The sequence below is a fragment of the Callionymus lyra genome, chromosome 6, assembly GCF_982586985.1.
Source record: "Callionymus lyra chromosome 6, fCalLyr1.hap1.1, whole genome shotgun sequence".
Lineage (NCBI taxonomy): Eukaryota > Metazoa > Chordata > Actinopteri > Syngnathiformes > Callionymidae > Callionymus > Callionymus lyra.
In genome coordinates this window covers 22,003,811-22,025,459 of record NC_141823.1, presented here as the reverse complement: position 1 = coordinate 22,025,459, position 21,649 = coordinate 22,003,811, and the positions used below count along the sequence as shown (strand labels likewise).

Sequence of the window (21,649 nt, the reverse complement as noted above, 5' to 3'; positions counted from 1 at the left end):
AGAAAACGGCATGTCTGTATGGCAGGAGTAATGACGAGTTTCCTTGACCTTTAAAGTATATACTTTATTGAATATCGTTTTGATTGTTTAAGCGCTTTGTGACCCTGGTCTGGAAAAGGGCTATATAAATAAAAATTACTTACTTACTTACTTACTTACTGTTTAAATTAGCAGCATGCTAGCTAAAAAAAAAGAAGCTAGCATTGGACAGTTGCTTAAATCAACTTTCAGTTATTTTAACAACGATATCAAGATTTTTGGCAGACAATTTTTTGGCGGCGTTTTACCTTGATAAGGTATTTCTTGGTGTGTTTTTCAAATTGACACATTAGGTATGACACTTATAAAGTGTCAGTATTTTACGTGAGGATGGGATTGTTTACCTCGACCTGACTGAACCCTCCCTCAGGGCACACAGCAGAAACCCCTGCTGAAGATATTTAAGTTAAGTAGTTAAACCCTGGGTTTTCATCTCTGGTTTGTTCCACTCATCAGAAACTTCTCCTTGAAATCAAAGACGCATGACAGCAGGGAGAAGCAACAAATATTCCACGAGTGTTCTCAGCACGACGTCTGTCTTTGATGAGCTGCATCCTCTGACAGTACAAAACTCCGAGGAGGAAACATCGCCGTCCTGCAGAGACGAGCCCATCTCCCAGTTCGGGGGCGGGACAGATGGAGGCAGCATATTGCTTACTAATGAAAGTCACAGCTTATTGCTACGTGTGTTGGGAGAAGAAGAAGCTGACGTGTGACTCAAATCCACTGGCAACAAAGCAACGTGTCCGACCAGGCGACAGTGAGTTTCAGAGCTTTTATCAACCATTTCAAACCTCTCGAGAAAAGGGGATTTAAACCTGAATTAATGAAAAAAAGTAAGTATATCAAAAAAATAAGTTTCAAGCTTGATTCGGGAAATATTCAGGAAGGAAACTTACTGCAAACCAGTGCCAGGATCATGCGCAGCAGCTTGTAAGGACATCGCATCCCAGCCCAGTTCTGCAAGATAAAGACTGTGTCATTCATTTGTGAGTCTAAAGTACTTTCAAGGTCCTTTTCTAAGGTAACAGGGAGAGATAGAGAAGCCTTTTAGAACATCAGAGAGATATTTCATGCTGTAGAAGACTGCAGAAGATTATGGCAACCAGTCCAGGTCCATGACATTTATACAATTCAAAATATGTTTTCTTTTATTAAAAAAGTATATTGTCGCTACATATTATCTCAACAGGTCTTCATGATCTATAAAATATGTGTCTCAGGCACACAAGGGGCCATAAATCCTTCAGCCAAAAAATACATTTACTAAACATCATGTTACTAGAATTATGTGTATAATTCTTTTCATTTTTATTCTCTGTTCATTATCTCAGCTTAACCACTGGCATCCTTATGAATCACAACAACGATCTACTCCGATTTGAGCCGACCATCTGACTGGCCACAAAAAATGACTTGACGAATTTAACAAACGTGATCTATATCTAAATAAAATGCAAACACAATTTAAATATACCATGAAATCCTATACGTTTTAGTTTTATGAAATCATGATATATTCATAAACATTAATTATTTTTCCCCATTTTGAAACAGTTCTTTTATATATTATTTTTTGTTCGGCTCCTCACAACAGCCATGGTACACTCTGTTAACCTAACACAGGAATTCAAATTTAATTTTAAACCTTTTACTCCAATATTGTTAACGGTCATTCAAGCTATAACTGCACTGCATTATGGGACTTGTAGTACGAGTGGTGGGGAAAAATCTGACTATTGTAATTCCAGGTAAACATTAGGGGTGTGAATTGGCAAGAATCTGGTGATACGATATGTATCACGATACGATATATTGCGATACTAAGGATTGTAGTATTGCACGACTGCTCTGGTGTTTTAGGATTTTCAGACCACATGACTCTCGATAAAGTCGTAACTGATTTCATTTGTTTTGAAAACCAAAATATGTCCAAACAGTATCCCCTCGTTCTTAGTCTTCGTAATCGCACAGGGTTTTATTATTCCTTTAGCTACGGGTGAACTAATGACTGCTGCCATCTAGTGTACGGAAATTATATTGCAACACAAAAATAAATGAACGCAGATAATATTGTTAATTGCAAAAACAAATTCCATTGATTCAGTGCTGTCATGTATCGTGACAAAAATATTGCCATATACCGATGTTTTAACACCCTAAGTATGCATGTGGTGGAGATTGTGTGAGCCACAATAACACACAATACTGGTTAAAGCTCAGCCGATGTCACCCCTCTGGACATCTGAGACCATCCCCACATGTTGAACAGGATTACACACCTGCCTGCCTCTCCTCCTACTGGTGCCGGCCCAGAGCCGCTCTATTAATTAGAGCTGAGAGAGTTTCTCAAAGAAGGGAGCGCGTCCTGTAAACAGATACCCTGACTCTGCAGGGAACAAAGAGTAATGGCGTCGCGACTTCTAATCCACTCATAAAGTTAAATAATTGCTCGGCCACATCCTTCCATTAGACCCCGACTGTGGCAACACGACCGGGGGACGGTCTCTCAGCAAACAGTGAGCGTCATGCAACATTAACGACGCGGGATAAAAGTAGAAAATGAAAAGGGACGTGAGCGCACACTTTAGGAAAGCTGATATTGTCGGAGCATTACTGCGAATGAATGATTCAACGGACGGAAAAAAAGGAGGTTGTTGGCGTGAGGAAGAAGAAGATCTGGGACAGGACAAGGACAGAAGATTTTGATCGTCACGGATCAAAATCTTTGACCCAGAATCTCAGAAACTACGAGAAATCATCGTAGTGTGTTGAGGCAGGAACGGTCATCAGGAGATGCCGGAGGATCCAGTCGGAAGGGTTTCGGTCTTGATGCTGAGACACGTGCGTGATGTTCTTTGACAATCCACGCAGAGCTGAGTCAGTCCTTCACTGAACCTGAAAGAATCTTTTCAACCAAGAGATGTTCGGGCACAGAAAAAGATCACGCGTGGATTCACAATTTTACTCCCTAAAACAAACAAACCCTCCCCCTAATCAGAGCAGAACTAAGTCGAAGTGTAAAGGATTTCCGCGAGACCAAAAGGGCGACGAGCGTGGCCGACCACATAAATGCTCTTTTAGCAGCGACGAGCGCACGGTTACACCGTCTGAGCGCTTTGATTCTCATTCCTGCTGGCATCTGCACTGCTGGCACCGAGCAACATTAGTTAAAGTGATTCGTCAGATGAAATGCTGCCTTCGGACTTACAGGGAAGACTTTTCACAAAGAAACTCTGGGAAGGAAATAAACACAGATTTGAACAACAAAAAAAAAAGCTCTTAAAGAACCTCTTTGGAATCTCACTGCTTACATACTTCATTCATTATTAATGCTCGAGTCTGAAATATGTAGATATGATGATACGTTCAAGGGAATGTGGAAAAAATGTTGTTAATAATCATAGTCTTTATGCACTTTTACGGATTAAATAGGGTTGATCAGTCATGTGGGCAGTGACCCTGGGTTGTCAGGATGATTGGTTAGAACAGGGAATAAATGAAATGTAGCCGAAAAATATTATTTTAGCAGCGGCGGGCCGTGCATTTCAAACATTGGCCTTCAGTGGCGCATGTTTGAATGAATCCGCCTCTCAATAACTACTTTAAGGTTCTTTATACACCACAGAGATCTGAGTGTGTACTGTTATAGGTCAATAAGACGTTCATCATCAAATGAACATCAGTGCATTATATCAAAATATCACTACAACTACAGTCTTTGTGGTTTCCATGGCCACGACACACACGCTCTGCATCGTTCTGCAGAATAAAAGCAGCTAAAAGTTTCCCTCATGTGATCACATGATCGGAGCCTTGAAAAACAGTTATATAAAAACAATTATATAAATACATATTTGTCATTTGTAAACAAAACGCTTTTATTTTATAGATGTAAAAAGAATTTGCGCTTGTGTTGCGCAGCTGTGTCACAACTTTGTATGAAGCTGAGAAGATCAGACCATCTTCACAACATCATCAATACTCAAAGCTTTAAGTAACTGATTTACAGCTTAATTCTTGCTAAACTACATTTTAAGATGTTTCAAATAAGCCGCTGATCGTATCTGTAAATAAAGTATTTGCGTTAATAACCCTATAAGTAAAACATAAACATTTACACTGGAGCTCTTCTGCACTCTTTGAATTTAAGTATGTGATCCATTTCGGAAATGTTTAAATGAACGAATATAAAACTGTTAAATTCATGTTTTCATTTGGGTTTGTTCTGATCGTGGAGGGAAAAATCTGGTTCATATTATTTAAATATGTAAATAAGGGCGTGGAAAGGGACGAACAAGACTGGGATTCATTCTACGTTGATTGGGATGTACAAAGGAGAAGTGGTTTTATTTGTGAGCAGATTCATACATCAGAATATTTTTGTACGTGCACTATTTTCTGGATTTGAGTGTACGGCCGTTTTTAGTAGAAGATCCATCAACTTCTTTGCACATGAGGCCCCTGATGAAGACTTTTTGAGGCAAATCCGATAAATCCTGTGGGAACTATAGACTGAAATCCTACATCTCAACATGTCCGTCTCTGCATGAGAGGAGAGAAAAAAAAGCTGCCGCGTTGAGTGTGGCATGAAGGCGACATTTCCTCTTATTTTAGGAAAGTCATTTCCACGCGTAACAAAAGCAGATGATGATGGTGAAGTCTGTTACCATGACAACGTTAGCCAGATGTGCGGAACACAGGGCGTAGACGCCACCGGAGCCTCCCACCACCGGAGCTCGCATGTCGGTGATGGACACGGTCAGTGAGCCTGCGGGGACAGAGGCATGCAGAGATTAGAAACTCGGACGTTCAAAAAAAATCATTAAGGGATAGAGAGAGAGAGCGAGAGAAATAGAGAAAGCGAGAGAGAGAGAAAGAAAGAGAGAGAGTCTGATTAATCAGCACAAGTCTCTTCTCTTTGAGCGACGTCAGAGCATCCAACAATGTGAACTACCTTTTTTGTCTGCCTGAGTGTCCTGACACACATTTCCTAATCACTCACACGCGCCACCATTCAGAAAGTTTTCAGGCCTCCAGCGAGGAGTCAGCTAAAATCTCAATTCCAAAGACCTTCCTGGAGTTAATTTTTTTCTAAAAAAAAGAGGGCATAACAATTAGTACTGTTGCACTCCAATCACAGAAGCATGACAAATTAAAGCCAAGAAAGAAACCCCAGGAGAACATTTCTTAAGATGATTATCTCCATTTTTAAGCTCCTTACATTCAGAAGTAGAATCTAATTTGGGATATGAAGGTATGGAGAGGCGCCAGATGTTAGGAAAAAAAAGTGCTTTAATTTGAAAGCATTTGAGGGGGAGAAGAAGATGAATACATGAAACGACGAGAGATTCTTGCAAAATAATGGATTTTTTCTTTTCTATAATTAAAATATATATACCGGTGTCGTTCTGAGAAACCTATGTCTCGGGTAAGAGAGCATCAATGTTGCAAAAGGAAATAATAACTAGCTAATAACTTTTGTGCTAAGTTATATTTAGTGGCTCTCTTGCATGTTCCTTTAACATGCTATGGAGCGTGTTGTGGGGCAAACACTGCTGATCATCCATCCAATCATGCAAACTGTTTTCAAGCTACTTTACTCATGTTTAATCGTAAGGATGCCGTCAGGGTTCACTCGAAAAATGGCCAAATTAATATACATTTTAACCTTTGAAGGGATTAATGTTGTACGTAAATAAAAGGTTATGACAATCATGTATAAATAAGAATAATAATCGTACACCTGGAATACATTTGCACAAAAAAGGTTAAGAAAATCAGAATGTGCAACACACTAAGTGATGTTTTGACAAGACGGGGTCAAACCACATGCCTATAATAGCACAAACAATACAAGTAACAATATGTTTGTTCATATATTCTGTAAGGATTGGTTTAAAAGTCATGACTCGTGTAGTAGAACTCTCTAAGACTTATTTTCCTAATTTTCTTCACTACGTCATTTAGTCTGAACAACATAGTAAGTAAGTAAGTAAGTAATATTTATTTATATAGCGCTTTTCGAGACCAGGGTCACAAAGCGTATAAGTATTGTTTTAAACAATCAAAACAATACTCAAAAAAGTACATACTTTAAAGGTCAAGATAATACTGAGAACAACACAGGAGTTCGAGAAATTCAAGGAAAAGCCTGAACAAATAGAAACGTCTTAAGATGTTTCTTAAAGGAGTCAGTAGACTCCATCAAGCGCAAAGAGAGGAAGATCGTTCCAAAGCTTAGGAGCAACAGCCTGAAAAGATTTCTCTCTTCTGGTCCTGAGTCGTGTGCGTGGAACCATCAGTAGATTCTGATCCACAGACCTCAGAGCCCGAGCTGGGGTGTAAGGCTGGATCAGATCAGTGATGTAAGGAGGAGCCTGACCATGAATAGATCTGAAAGTAAGAACCAGAATTTTAAAGTTGATCCTGAAAGAAACTGGAAGCCAGTGAAGAGTTTTAAGGATCGGAGAAATGTGAGTTCTTCTACTAGAGCGGGTCAGAATTCTCGCTGCAGAGTTCTGAATCAACTGCAGGCGAGACAGCTCCTTCTTGTTAAGACAAGAAAACAAACTGTTGCAATAGTCCAGACGAGAAGAAACAAACGCATGGATTACAAGCTCCAGATCATGTTCCGACAACATTTTCCTAAGTTTAGAGATCAGAACAGTTTCTGGTCAGTTTTCTGCAGTGTCGAACTAGAGACATGTCTTTATCAAATACAACACCCAGGTTTCTCAGGCTCAGTTTGACAGACTGACCTAAGTCACCCAAGTACTGACTCAACCCTGGAATCTTATCATCAGGAGCAATCACCAGAGTTTCAGTTTTCTCCACATTTAGCTGTAAAGTGTTTTCACTCAGCCATTGTTTGATTTCTAGCAAACAATTGACTAAGCTGTTCAGCTTCTGGGGCTCGGTTGGGTCAAATTAGTTGTAGAGCAGAGGCTTTTTGTCAAGTTACCAGGAAGATACAACTAGAAACTGATACAACAAGAGGCTTTTTTAAATTTGTCAACAAATGTACATGTCGAAAATTGGCCAAATAAAGAAACAACAACATTAAAATAAAACTATTCTGACGCTTTTCTTAAACAAGGGTGTTAAATATTGTGTATGATGTTAGGTGGCATCTTCTGATGGGCTGTAGCAAAAAACTAAGAAGAATATTTTTATGATCAGACTAAACTAATCTGGCGGATGAGACATTCCAATAGTACACAACGGTGGCAGAATGATGCGAGCACGTAGGTGTACGACACGTCAGATAAAATGTTTTGATTATTTCTGATATTCAAGAGTAAAATTGGAGAGTGACAGTTGTGAAAAATCACACAACAACATGGAAACACCTGCACACATCCGGCTGATAATGAGAGAAAGTGAAGAAATGCTTGTTTTGGAGGAAGGTTGTTAGAGCTTATGACACTTGTCACCTGGAATAAGAGCACTAATAGTGGCAAAAATTGATTATTTAGGGTCGAAATCAGACTCTTTTGAGAGCATTTCAACAAAAAAAACTTGGGTGGGATTTTACTCTTCATTAGTCACCCAGTCACGTCCAGGTTTGTGGAGGAGAAGCAGAGAGCCAGACTGCTTTGTAATCATTGTGTAAAGCTAACATTTGACTCCAGGTCAAGTATTCACTGTGGAGGGCGGTAGCTGTGGTCTGGGGGGGAATATAATTCCTGTATTGATCTCTGCAGGCCAATATAATTATTAAATTATAAATGCTGAGTCTGTGAACTCATAACTTTCTCATCAGTACTTTTTTTTTGGGGGGGGGGGAGGTTCAGGTGTCGGAGCATGTGTTTGCACTTCATAATCATCTTCAAATGTCGGACGCATCTGAGCAAACTTTATTAGCTCAGATCGCACGAGTATCACCGACAGATAGGACACCTCGCCCTTTTGTTTGTGCAAAGAAAAACTCTCTGGTGCGGCTCAACCGATGTCCTGCAGTGGTGAGTCGGCGGAGTGGGAGCGTGTGCAGGCATAAAGTGGGACGGAAATGAAGGCGGTTCTAGATCCGAGTGGTTTGTGAGGACATGGACTGTTAATTATGCAAATGAGCTGATAAGAGAAGCCGAGAGTGCCGATAAAACAAAAAACACTTTTATCACGGCGGGAGTTTGCTCAAGTTCTGATCTCAGATCTATTATGCATGTTCTTACATTCCAATTCTCCCCCCCCACACACACACGTGTGTGTAGTCGCATGTGTGTCGTGGGACCACACGGAGTAAACATTGACGAAGGAAGCGAGTGATGGTGGCAGAGATGATCACAGGAAGACAGATGGTAATCAGAGTGCGTCGCCGAGTCATTTATCTGTCGTCGTCCTCAACACCTAGAAGCTGTTTTTATGTGGATTTATGGGCGAGATGAAGGTTAAAGCGTTAGCTGACCATCTGAGGCTGAGACTCAATGCCCCAGTTTTTGGTTTGCAGCCATTATATCTCAATTTCACAGTTTAGTCCTGTACGCTATGTGGTCTCTGATCCCTTCAAAGTGTCCGAAAATGAGTTGGAGCAAATTCAAAATGGTGAATCGCCTCTTAATTGCGTGTGCGGCGCAGCTGGAAGTGCAAACCCTCGACTGTGCCGGGATCAGCCCTTCACGTATGAACAATTTAATTTGATATGTAATATAGAACGACTGTTTCAGCATATGCGCTCTGACCCGAAGGGGAAAAGTCAGTAGAAGTAATAGAAAAACCCAACATTTCCATTATTGTCTCTATGAACAATAATAATATTTTGACTCATTCTGTTAGGAAATAAATAAAAGCTTGATCAAACTTGTATTGTGAGAAAATGTGTTTTGACTTAAGGACATTTTATATTACTACAAACAATGGATGATGAGATTTTGATGGTGTTCTGTAGCTCTGTAGTCAAGGATTTCCCATTAGCCGTTAGCTCGTCCATCCAGCTCGAGTCAGAAAACATAGTTATGTAAAGAAAAAACTTGACAAAATGTGTTGATATTACTCGACAAATTGTTTTAGGGTTGCTAGACACACTTTGCTAGAACACTGGTGATGTAGTTTTTAAAGCAGCACTAGATAAGACTGACAATATCTATAAATATTTAAAAAAAATGAAACCTTAATTGCAAACTGTTGTGAAAACTGAAGGGTCTCCAGTCCTGCCACCACAGTTGTGTTATTTAGGAAACAATAAAAAAGGCTTTTGTAAGGTCAGTTTCCTTTTTACTTTTACTGGATTAAGACATTTTTAAAGGTGTCCTCAGGTATGCTTCCAGTTTGAGGTGTGTGTACTTTCTATGTTTCCCCTGTGCAAAGGCACTCTGGTTACCTCCCACAGGCCCGAAAAAATTGATTGAGGACATTGATCTATTTCTTTAGCTAGTCATTGTGAGTGTTAGTTTTTTATCTCTTTTTCCCTGTGACAGGGTGTCCCCCGCCTCTCGCCCTGAGCAGCTGGGGATAGTCTTCAGAAACCCTATGACCCTGATAACCGGAAATGAATGGGCGATCATCAGTGTGAGGCGATCTGATCAGCAATATCAGCTGTTGTTGGTTGACAAAACCCAAAAAATTGAACAGCAGATGACATTTCCTGTCATATAATAATAATGTCCACCGCTCTGATGGTGAAGTCAGATTTGCAGTTTATGGAGATTTTAAAGATTTGCCCAAGACCCCAGAAAAGAGATGACGGTGATGACTGTGGGTTTGCGGTGCACAAATACATGGTGCATATTAAACAGGCCTGCCAACTGGATTCTGGCGCTTAAGGGGATTTAAGATTTAGGATTGTCGCACCAAGCGAGGACTGAGACATGAGGTGTGCCATTATTTGAGCAGGATGCTGACACAGTTCATGTAACGCACTAATTATTCATCGCCGCCAACCACCATTTACGACACTTTAAAACCGCGCCGGGTCCATTCGTGACACACAACACGCCGACGAGTCGTGCAGTGGTGAGAATGAAGTAGTTTGTGTTGCAGAACGGGTCAGACGCACACTCAAGGCAACACTTCATCCGCCCGCATATAATCCTCGGCAGAGCTCGCAGCCTCTCAGTCAAACTTAACTGCACCATTACTGTGACTTCAGGCGTCCCTTAAGCTATGGGTCAGCGCCGTATTTAACAGTCTTTTTCAGGATAAAGAGGAGACCAGGAATGGTAAGCTGACAGGAGGCGGGAGACTGACATCGCCTCAGGCATCGTCTCTTCAGCTGCACATCAAAAAAACAAACTCCTAAAAAAGAGCACATGATGTTCCTGCACGATTTAAAACCTGACAATCCAGACTGTTTTCCAGCTTTTGTGGTGGGACCAAGCTTCAGACCAATTACTTTGCTCCCAGATGCACCGGTTGAGAGATATTAGCTTCAACGAAGCTAGGAAATTGACATCATGTTCATCGAAACAACATGTTTAAAAGAGTAAGTAAGTAAGTAAGTAATTTATATTTATATAGCGCTTTTCCAGACCAGGTTCACAAAGCGCTTAAACAATCAAAACAATACTCAATAAAGTATATACTTTAAAGGGCAAGATAAAACTGATAACACAACAGGAGCTCCAGAAAATCAAAGGAAAAAAGAGTCTCTTCATTACGAACATATTTCATGTAAATCGTTTTCTTTGGGGGCCACAAATATGCTGTGACCTTTGTGATTGGCCGATGAGCCAAAATAGTTGACGATAAACGTGCTTAGGTGAAAGGATAGAAAAATAATGTAATTATTAAGGACAAAACTTTGTGTTTGAAGATATCAACGAGTGTAATTATGGTGTGACATATTATGGCTAATAGCAAACTCCTGATGGGTTGTATTTTATAAAGAATTCTCAATATAAACTGCAGACAAAACATGAAATACAATGATTAAAAATATTTCAATTTACTGTGAAAGTCAAGAAATTCAAAATAAAATGCAAAAATATAAATAAATTCCTAAGCCGATGAATCTTGAGAATAATATCAATCCACTGCAAGTCAAGAAATTAAAAAAATATATATATTATAATTAATGATTTAAAAAATTAATCTTGAGGTAATGAGCTGTTTAAATTCATGTTGTTCATTTCCAGTGTTCCGGGGTAGCTGGCGGCTGGGGCTGCACTCATCACTTAGCATTCCCTTTACAAATAAATAAACAATGAATATAAACAGAATTCCTGGAGATAAATACAAATAGAATTCAGAGCAGAAAAAAATGATGGTTACTTCTAGGAAGAGAAAGCTCTGTTTAATGAGTAGTTGCAGGGTAGCTTCAGCTTTTGCTGACAAGCGAACAGTCAACAAAATCTATTTTTCACACAAAAAGTTAAGCTATTATACCGTAAAAATTGAAGGATTTTTGGGTCAGAATACAGAGATATTTGTATGAAGCCGGTGGGTTTACTCCACAAGTCAGGAACTACTAACTAAAATCCCACCTATCCAAAAAGTGAAATAACTAAATAGAACGTCAGTGGTGATAAAAGCGCATTTTTAGATGAAGCCAATGACAGTGTTAACCAATGAGATGCAATAATGGCCGTACCATCAAATAAGTTAAAAAAAAAAACGAACAGTAGTATAAATTTAAGCCTGCCGGAACGCTGTGTATCAAGTTCTGCTCGTGGGCACCCTCCTTCGTCTGACACATCGCTTCCGTATGCATTAAATCTTGTGGCCCAGCAGAAGATCCTGCTGTTGTCAGCACTTTGGCAGTAGCAGGCTTCCACAGTGGGCTAATAAAGCGCGGAGACGCCTAATCAAATGTATACAACAAACAAATGAGAAGAGCGCTGGTGAATAAAAAAGACCGGTCACTGTGCACGCGGCTGAGCAACGGCACTGCTTGTCCGTTCAAATTACTCGCTTACTTAGTAAGGAAACACAGCGTTAAGATGATCATTTTGGGTACTAAATATTGGTACTTTCACTTTACTAAGACGAGTACATTGTTGACAAAGTACATCATTAGAGCGAGAGCCAGAAGCCCATATGCAAGTCAGACCACAGAGGTTTGTAGTACAGCTGGTGGGAGATGAAAACAGGGCAGATTCGGGACCAGATGGAGAGATTACTCAAGACTCTTCAGTCAGATCTGGTCAACATGAGGGGAGGAGTTTATTAATGACGGTGTCGTCTCTGAAACCTTGCAACCCCAGAAAATTGGAGCCTCTAATACAACATCACAAATGGAAACTGAAATCAGATAATCCCTGGAACAAAGGCAGAAATAGACTAGAGGCATATGTCTGTTATTTTATTCTACCAATAAAAAATGTTCAATTATCATTTTTGTTACAAATAATATATAAATTAGTCATAAAACTGCCAAAAGCTAAGAAAACAAACCAGACAAGGTATGAAGAACTTGATTATTGATCAGGATATAGTCAATATTAATCACTGAGCTGTTCAATTTATCTTTGTACCACCCTTATTGAATAGGTATAAGGGTAAAACAATTAATTATTGCTGGTAAATAAAACCAGTAAACCAGTTATCCAAACACATTAACAGCTCATTTTAGAATATGTGTGTTCAAATATTATTATCATCAGCAGCTCAGGATAATGGATTTAAATACAAACTGGTAGGAAGTGTTTAAGTTAGTTTTAATGCTCCTATAAAAGGAAAATATAATATTTTTTAAAGGTTCTATAAATGGGTTTGCAGGGTTTGATAGGGCAGGAGACAAAAACACATATCTATTATTTTTGTCTATGAATAGACCAAAATTAACTGAAAATTAACTTTTATCAAAAGTCCAATCATTAGATATTTCTGGTGTGTTTAGAACTATAAATGTAAAACTGCACCATCCCCTCTCAGCTCTTCTCTAATTGGTTGGTTATTTCTAGATTTAAAAAGGCACAACCTGAAAAAGCAGTTGATAACAAGATTAGTATAATTAAAAATGTTATCTTAATTAGGGATCTGAAAGAGAAAATTCAACCACATCCAGTTGGTTTCATGACATGAACTAAGAATCTTTTTAAATATCATAATGGTGGACACAGTTCTTCCAGATACACTATCCAAAGTTGAAGAACTGGCTTAATGTTGCAAAGATTCCAAAACCTGCCTGGAACACGTCACCTCTGGTGTAGATGGAGTGAGTGTCGGTGTCGCCCCGGAAGAGTGTCAAACACTGGAGGAATGCTAGAGTTAGGAATTATGATAATTATACTGGCAGCCTCTTCATCACACCAAGGTCACCCTACCCCCCCTTTAGCGCTCAGTCGAGGGGCGTACATGAGAAACAGTGAAGGTACCACAGATGAACATGCCCTGTAGCCAGAGATGGTGTGTAGATAGCTGACCTTGCATTAAAAGCCAAAACAAAAATCTACACATACAAAAATGACTGAAAATCTCTCAACCTCAAATCACCAGCAACTCTTGCTTCCGTCCCACCCTCCTCCCCCCCGAGTCTTCTCGTCTGCCTCTCTCTTAGTTAGTGATGCTGTTGTGGTGTGAAGGTGTGGCGTCGACACTTCATCTCGACTCCCTCCCCCTAAAAAAGGCCAAGAACTCCATGAACTGCTTAATGAGGCCGCACAGTGAGACGACTTGTTCCGCTCCGTCCTTACATTCACCGCTCACTTTTATTTTATTCCTTATCTTTCCCTGGGCTCGACAACATGTGCTCACGTCTAAATGGACTGTATCATTCTCGGTACATCGTTATATATGTTTCTATTATTCAAAAGAGCACTGGGTGAAAACAGAGAAACGGAGGAGTTCGGAAAATGTATCTTCAAGTATCAGAATTGAAGAAATAGTGTTTTAAAATGTCAATTGTTTTACTGTACAGTTAAGTGATAGATGACAAAACACCCTCCCAATGTAAAACCAATCTCAAAATATTTAATAAATTAAGCAGTAAGTAAGTGAGTAAATTATATCTGTAGAGCGCTTTTCCAGACCAGGGTCACAAAGCGCTTAAACAATCAAAACAAAAAAGCAAAAATAAAAATGTCTTAATATGTTTCTTGACTTATAAAAACACCGAATCTGTGCATACTTCTGCCAAAGGCTTTCATTATTGAAGAATTGTATGGCCAGAAAAGACAGAGAAAAGATGTAATAATAGACAAAAACAATGCAAAGCCTTACCCACGACCAGCACTACCAACAGCTGCCACTTCCAGGATTAGATTAAAGTTGATTTATTTAATTGCCTGTTGATAAGTGTACCTTGTACACTAAGTTTGTTTTCTTGTTGTGTATTTTAATATTCTCAGACATTCAGGCACAAATAAAGAAACCTTGAATTGTAGGCTGCATTAATAAAAAGTATTCTGTTACTCTAGTTCTTAACAGCACTAGCGATTATACAAGTTAATGGCAAAACCATTCAAATCTAAATGAAACTACTTAATGCTACCAAAAGGAATTATATATAATATAGGTATAATTAAACCTGAATACATTCAACAACTTTTTTAGTTATTTTGCTAACAGACACCGACAGATCCATAAACTCCTTTGCAGAAGTAATTAGGGTCTGTGTGAGCAGTTTTGCGGTCATAACAATTCACCATTTGAAGTGAAAACAAACTTTGTGTTATTGTGTGAATGACTAAACTTTAACTAAATAAATATATGGATTTTCATATGTTGGTACACCACATATTCATTCAATAAAAACATCCTCAATTTGAACTGAAAATAGCAGATTTTTATAAGTAAAGTTCAATCACTGACAGATGTTATCATGTTTGCTGAACAATAATAGTAAATAATGGTGCATCAGTTACATAACTGAACGGGGAACAGATACACAGTCAAAGCCTGTAGGGGATCTGCTCATTTTTTGGAGATCGCACGAGCGCGAGGGAAGACAGAAACCATCATCAGACTAAATTAGGAGTGACAACAGAGCGGCCTGAGTCGAGGAAGAGAGATGACTCGGCCGCACGTCTGATCTCAGAAAACGACATTAATCAACTGCTGAAGAATTAAAGAAAACATGCACCTCTTCAAGTCATTTTTAAGGAATGACAACCACTTGTACAGACTGGACTGAAAAGCAAACATCACAAACCCACTCGTACGGTACAACAGGCTTCAGGCTTCTTAGTTTTGAGTCAAAGAAAATTGAAAATAAAATGAAAATTTGCTTTATCTTCAAACAAATGGCTAAAAACCAAAAGGAAGTAGAAGAAAATGGACCCCCTGTTGAAAAGGATTGTCATTTATATTAATATGAGCTGTAAACTGGTTAAGAAATGATGAAGTTTATCAAGTGGGGAATGTGTGTATCATAAATTGTGGGCAAATAAGGCCAGAAGTGAGTGACATCTTACATAAAGAGCTGATGCAATTTTCAAGTCAGGAAACCTCAGACATTCTTCCCACGATCACCCCCACAAAAACCACCGAAAAACAGAATCAGTGTCTTGGTACATTTGTTGACTTGAAATCCCAAAGCATTTTGAAATTATTTGTCTTTTGATTGAAAATACATAGAAAAACTATGAACCAGATGCTAAGTTACTGTAAGAAAGTAAAGAAGCAGAGAGCTGGAAGAAACCACAGTCAACTATGTTGGGAATGGAGACTGTGAGCTGCTGTAAAGCAGATGATCTGGATCGTCTCAGCAGAGGTGAAGAGTCATGGAGCTCAGCACGGGAACAGCATCGTGTTTTGGCACTTGTGAAAGAACTCAAACTAGGGTTTCCTAAGATTTAGCATGAAGAGGAGAATGTAAGCATCTTAACTTGGGCAAGCTTGAATAACAAAAAAGTGACTTACATTTACTCTTTCTTCAGAAAGTGTAAAGTGAATGGGACCTAAGAGCAAACTCAACCAAAATTTATGTGTGAACATAATTTTTCTCAAGCAATATTTATCATTTCCTCACAGTCCCAAAGTATGTAAAAAAAACAACAGAATCCACTGGCCAGGGATTTACCAGAGGTACCAGAGGTAAATCTTTGTTCAGACTCAGAAAATGGCTAGAGAGTCTTTCAGCAGTTTTTTTTGCCATCTTTGAGCTAACTTTGATTTATATATAATTTTAAGTTTCAGATTGTTTGCTTTGTTTCACTGTTGATCTGGAGCACTTTATCTAATTCTATATTTCTTAAAAATGCTTAAAAGTAAGTAGGTTTTATTTGAACAATTCCTTTCACAGACCAGGGTCACAAAGTGCTTAAACCAAAAGTGCAACTAATGTGTTGATTTAAGTGTCTCTTAAATAGATGTTGGACTCTATTGTATCATCAGTATTTGTCTGTTTGTACAAAACTCTCTTTTCAATTTAAAAACACTTAATCTTTCTAGAGATTAAATCTTGTTTACAATAACCACACCCTGCTGTGATTGGTCAAGCACTGATGTTTGTCACCGCGTGTCATCACCCCGGAAGTCTCCACGTCCAAGGGACTCATTTTACAAACAAAGTGGGGTGTGATTAGGAGGAGTGAATACCATTATCACGTCATAATGAACCCTGCTCTCGTAACCTCTTGTTCGCCAACATTTCAGACAGGGGAGAACTTTATAAAGTAATAAGTTCAAAACATGGTCATGATGAGAGACTTACTGCATCTTGGAGAGAAAGACTTTTGAAACATGTGAGTGAGTCAGGAGAGTCACATAAGTTGCCCTTTGCCTATGAAAATGACAACATTCGATTTGATGATATTTATTACTTAATCATCTGACATTGTACAAAGACCATTGCCAGACCAATACTCATAAAAAACATAGACATCAAATGAAGTCTACAGAATATCTCTATGGCACTCCTTCCTTAAACTAGAATTACACTTAATGAGAGTAGACAATAAATGTAAAAGTTTGCAATTAACAGGATATTTAGATGTTAATTCAACACAAAGAAAACAATGATTTATTGAATCACACATCAACCCACTATACCCTGTTTGTATTTTCTTTAATCTAATGTTTATTTAGATAATATAAGTTGTCACAAGTAATTTGTGCTGATATTCCCAGGCATCAATGCAGCGACAACATTTGGACGTGGTCTTAAAATCAAGATTGATCCTGAGGTGGCGCTATATCGTGATGCTCATGTAGGAGTTATCCAACTGTTTCTGCCTTCGCTACATCAAAACCCTCAGTATGACACAGTGATCACAGACTGTTCAGCTGTGACTATATCTCTTTTCTCGTGACCAAAGTGTCAGTTTGAAACGTGTGCCAGTTTCATCCAGATGAAAGTCCAATGAAGTAACAAGCAACTAGTGCCGGATGATGAAATATTAATCATTACTATCAAAGACGTGCATTAAAGTTCAAATGTGCCCGGCTGCTGGGATCTAGGGTACAAATTTCACGCTGCACTTCTAACTATTTATTCTATTTTTGGTTGCGGCAGTGGCTCCAATCACCAAACAGCATCTCAAACTGCACTCAAGCCGATGCCCCAGAGAGAAAGCCTGCATTAGTTGAGCCATCACTTTGCCTCGGTCCCCTGCTCACTTCTGCGCCCCAACTCTGTCATTTTTGCTCAAATAAATCAAAGCAAAAATAATTCATGAGTCCTGAATATGTGTTTCGGATTTTTGCTAAGGTTTTGAAAACCATTAACTCTCTCCTTTTGTTATGCGAGGGTTGGAGCGGCTTTGCACAAATCTGAAGTTTGAAAGTTTAGTCATGAGGAAGGGAAAAGCTTAATATCCAGTCATGGAAAAATAATGAAAGTTGTTGGATAAAAATGACGGCATGTTACTCAAATAAAAGTCATCAAGACTTTCCAAAACCTTTAAAGCAATTCATTTCAGTGTAGATGAAAACTTAAGGTCAACACTGCAACAAATAAAAAAAAAGGCCACTGTGTCCTTTACTGTGACAAACATTTAGGTTGAGGGCGTAAACTCTGTCAAATCCACGCGATACGGAGCTAAACAGAAGTCAAAAGCAGTCTGGGTGATTTGTTTTTTGTCGTGAGCTAAATTTAAAGAACTTATACGCATTTATTGTGTTGAAAATTTTCATTAACGACTCACACTGACACCAAACACACCCGTACTTCATAATTCTGTAATCAGATGTATTTAACAGGCTACATCTAATAATAACAGTACTAAAACTTGAACTTAATACGAGTATCAAAGTAGTATCATAAACTACAGAATATATTCATAAATAAATCAGCCATACATCCGGTTGTGTGTCTCCTGCTAGATGTTTATTTTTATGGTTTGTCAGATGCCGATGGTTTTTAAATTGTGTACAAAACGGCTGAGTGGCCTTTAGAGCGGCTCATTACTGAGAGTCTCAATGAACATTTTTCATCCTGCGAGACTCTTTGGGTCCATATAGATTGATAAGACGTGTTGGAAGTCTTCAAGCTTCACTCATCATTTCTAGGGACATGTCTACATGTAAAATAACTCACCTTAAACTTTGACTAAGTATTTTACAGACAGAGATTTGACACATTGATATTCTCATTACTTTGAACTACATTCTGATTAGTTTGTTGTTAATGGAACGGAAAAAAAGCTAAAGCTAAAGAATTAGAATAAGGTAAAGGAACTCAAACTTATTTATCAGGAATAATAACGGTCAATAGTCACAAATTAAACATGCAACTTGAGTCATTTCAAATTAATCGTTGGCTGGTGACAATATTATAAAACAATGTGGATGACAAAAAACACATTTATTCTTTTATAGCGGAAAAATTAATAGATTTGATTATACACAGGTCTCAAGAAAAGGCAAGACGTTGGGCAAAATAAGTAACAAATCAATAAATAAAATCGCATTAAATCATATAACCAATATAAATCATTATTTTCACGAATGGAAAAACAACATCCCATTTTATTACACTGTAACATTGTAGTAACCGTCATTTTAGGAATACAGGGAGCACCTGAAGAAAAAAAATAAAAATAAAAATAAACTATTTGTAAATATTGTATATCGGCTTGTCTAAAATGTCTGTGTTGTTAAATGGTAGCATAAGATATTTAAAGAGCATTACCGTACACAGAAAGGGATGTATGCATGATGCGTCTTTAAATCATTACGGTAGAGTCTCTTAGTCTAAGAATCGTGAGGCTGATACAGCGAACATTTATTCCTTAATAATAAAGAGCTACTAGCTAAGAGCTTTTAGAGATGAAAAAGTCTGTCTCAATTGTTGCCGCAGCTATTGTCGTAATTAAAATGTCAAATTCAAGATAAAAAAAGCGGTCTTTAATCACTAATGAAGAATACTGAAAAGAATGCCACTCACCAGCCAGCACTCCCGCCATATACAACAGACTTATTCGTAAGACGCCATGAACCATCTCCAGCGGGACGCCAATCATCAGCTGTAATAAAGCGTTGAAGCCAAGCTGCTCCAAACTACAGAAAACACAAGAGAAAACGGGATGTTGAAAAGAGCACTGCAGATATTTTTGAGGGTGATCGCACGTACCCCACATGCATGAACATGTAGCTGAAGAAGCGCCACACTTGTGCTCGGTGTCCAGGGTGGTACACCAGGGGGCTCTTCATGAAGTCGGGCTGATATGTCTGCAGCACCCACTTGTTCAGCATGATGCCGTAACACATGAAAACAATAATCTGCGAAGAAGAAGAAGAAGAAGATCGGTCAGGCTGTCACGTGCTGAATTGAAAACAAAATCATGCTGCGATTACAGACCATTTTTCTTCCACGAATGACATTAAATCAAAGCAGTGGAGACACTAACCGTCTGCTGGACAGTAACCCATCTGGTTCAATTCCATTAGGGTTCTTTCTTTCTTACAGAATAATGACTCTTTGTCTATGTGAATTAAAATGAATATTATCACACACTCAGTGTAATTACAGCCCATTGTCCTCTTTTATAAGAGCACTTGGCTGCGCTTCCCTCCCATAAAGATGATCGTCCGGGGAAATGATTAAGTTTTGTTCAGAAGCTGAGGGTTATTTTGGTGGCATTATCTCCTGTGAAGGTTTTCTTTTAATTGAATGTGATAGGTCATTATTGCGTTGCTTGTCACGCCTGCTTTTTTAGGATGAAAAGAAGCTCAGAGAAAAGGTATTACAGTTTGGATCTACAGCTGAGCTCGAGGCTGCTAAAATGTTTGCAGCTCAGTGAAAATGACATGAAAGACGAGGGAGAATGTTCCAAGTGTGCCAGGAGAAAAGGGGAACTGGTGTTACGGATTAGTACCACAGCTTTGAAGAGTTTAGAGTATGAAACGTAAAGCTAGTTTTTAGCACCTCATTGCTTCTAAAAACATGATTTTTTTCCTCTTTGACAACATTATATTGGATCAGTTGTTTTTTATAATCACAACCACAAAAACAAGCACAGAAATAAGCTGCTGTGATCAGTCAGTAATTATGATATGAATTATAATGAAGCAAAATGTGATCATTTTCATAGATTTTGCAATCAGTATTTGAAGTCAGTATATGCTTATTATTCTGTTTTGTACAAATGAACTCAGGTTTACTTTGAAGGTTCAGGCAAGTTAATTTAGGGTTTAATACGATTTTTAAATTATATTTTAACATTTAATTTAAGACCAACACAACAATATGTTAAAACTGAAATCAGTTACATAGGTAATAGGGAAGATTTTACCCAAATGTTTATTTTAACATAAAATAAACTTTATATTTGGTTCACTAGGAAACTTTCCTTGAATCCCATCATGTGGTTTTAGAAAAAGAAATCCGGCACAAAAACACTCGGCCTTGTACTCATTGCCAGGAACCGCTTTTAGACAGGAAGAAAAATGTTGTTTGAAAAGCCAATTCTCATTCAATTTACACTTCCTCATGTAGCCCGAGGGCTCTTTTCCCAAGTTGTCAGAAATAACCGTGTTGAATTAGAACCGCGACATGCATCGCTTCACTGTTCACTACCGTGATTAGCTGTCAATATGAAAATAGATTTTTTATATAAATCAATAAAATCTTACTTCTCATGTTTTCACATTGGTAATATGTGATGCCAATAAAGCCTTATATTCATGTTTATGAATGTGTAACCTTCTAAGAATCTGACCACATTTTGGGGACATCTTAAGACGTTTCTATTTGTTCAGGCTTTTCCTTGATTTTATGGAACTCCTGTTGTGTTATCAGTTTTATCTTGATCTTTAAAATATATACTTTATTGAATATTGTTTTGATTGTTTAAGCGCTTTGTGACCCTGGTCTGGAAAAGCGCTATACAAATAAAAAAATACTTACTTACTTACTTACATCAGTATTTTTGCTGTACAAATGTGTGCTCTTTAAGGTCTGGATTGTAGTTTGTAAAACATACCATCCCAGCATGGATGCATTTTTAAAGTTACATACAGATTGATGCAAAACGTAGTCTGACTTTCAATGTCTCTAGCTAGGGCCGAAATATTTGAATAGTCATAGACCCAGTTCCATCAGAGAGTATTTTCATCTACTTTGTCTTCCTCCACCGTAACTTATTTTGACCTCCCTTCCTCATCACTCCAATCCTCGTCAGGTCTTTATTTAGAACAACCATGAACCCAAAAAAGTATTGCTCCTCTTCTTGTACCCGATACTTTTATTACAAACATTCTTCTTCTTGTGTCCCTTGTCTCTGTCACCTGTCACGCTGGTAAAGTCTGGCCTCCTTTGCCTCGGAACTTTTCCACATGAACTGACCCTTTA

General features: G+C 38.4%; 1 protein-coding gene across 1 annotated transcript in view; it reads right to left on the bottom strand.

The window, feature by feature from the left end:
- Positions 1–21,649, bottom strand: part of rhbdl1 (rhomboid, veinlet-like 1 (Drosophila)) — a 41,360-nt gene that overhangs the window by 968 nt on the left and 18,743 nt on the right. The window contains exons 4-7 of the mRNA XM_087794250.1: positions 19,430–19,578; positions 19,244–19,356; positions 4,710–4,810; positions 939–999 (exon numbers count right to left, since the gene is read on the bottom strand). Of these exons, the coding sequence (XP_087650376.1) occupies positions 939–999; positions 4,710–4,810; positions 19,244–19,356; positions 19,430–19,578 (424 nt within the window). The remainder of the gene's footprint in view (positions 1–938; positions 1,000–4,709; positions 4,811–19,243; positions 19,357–19,429; positions 19,579–21,649) is intronic.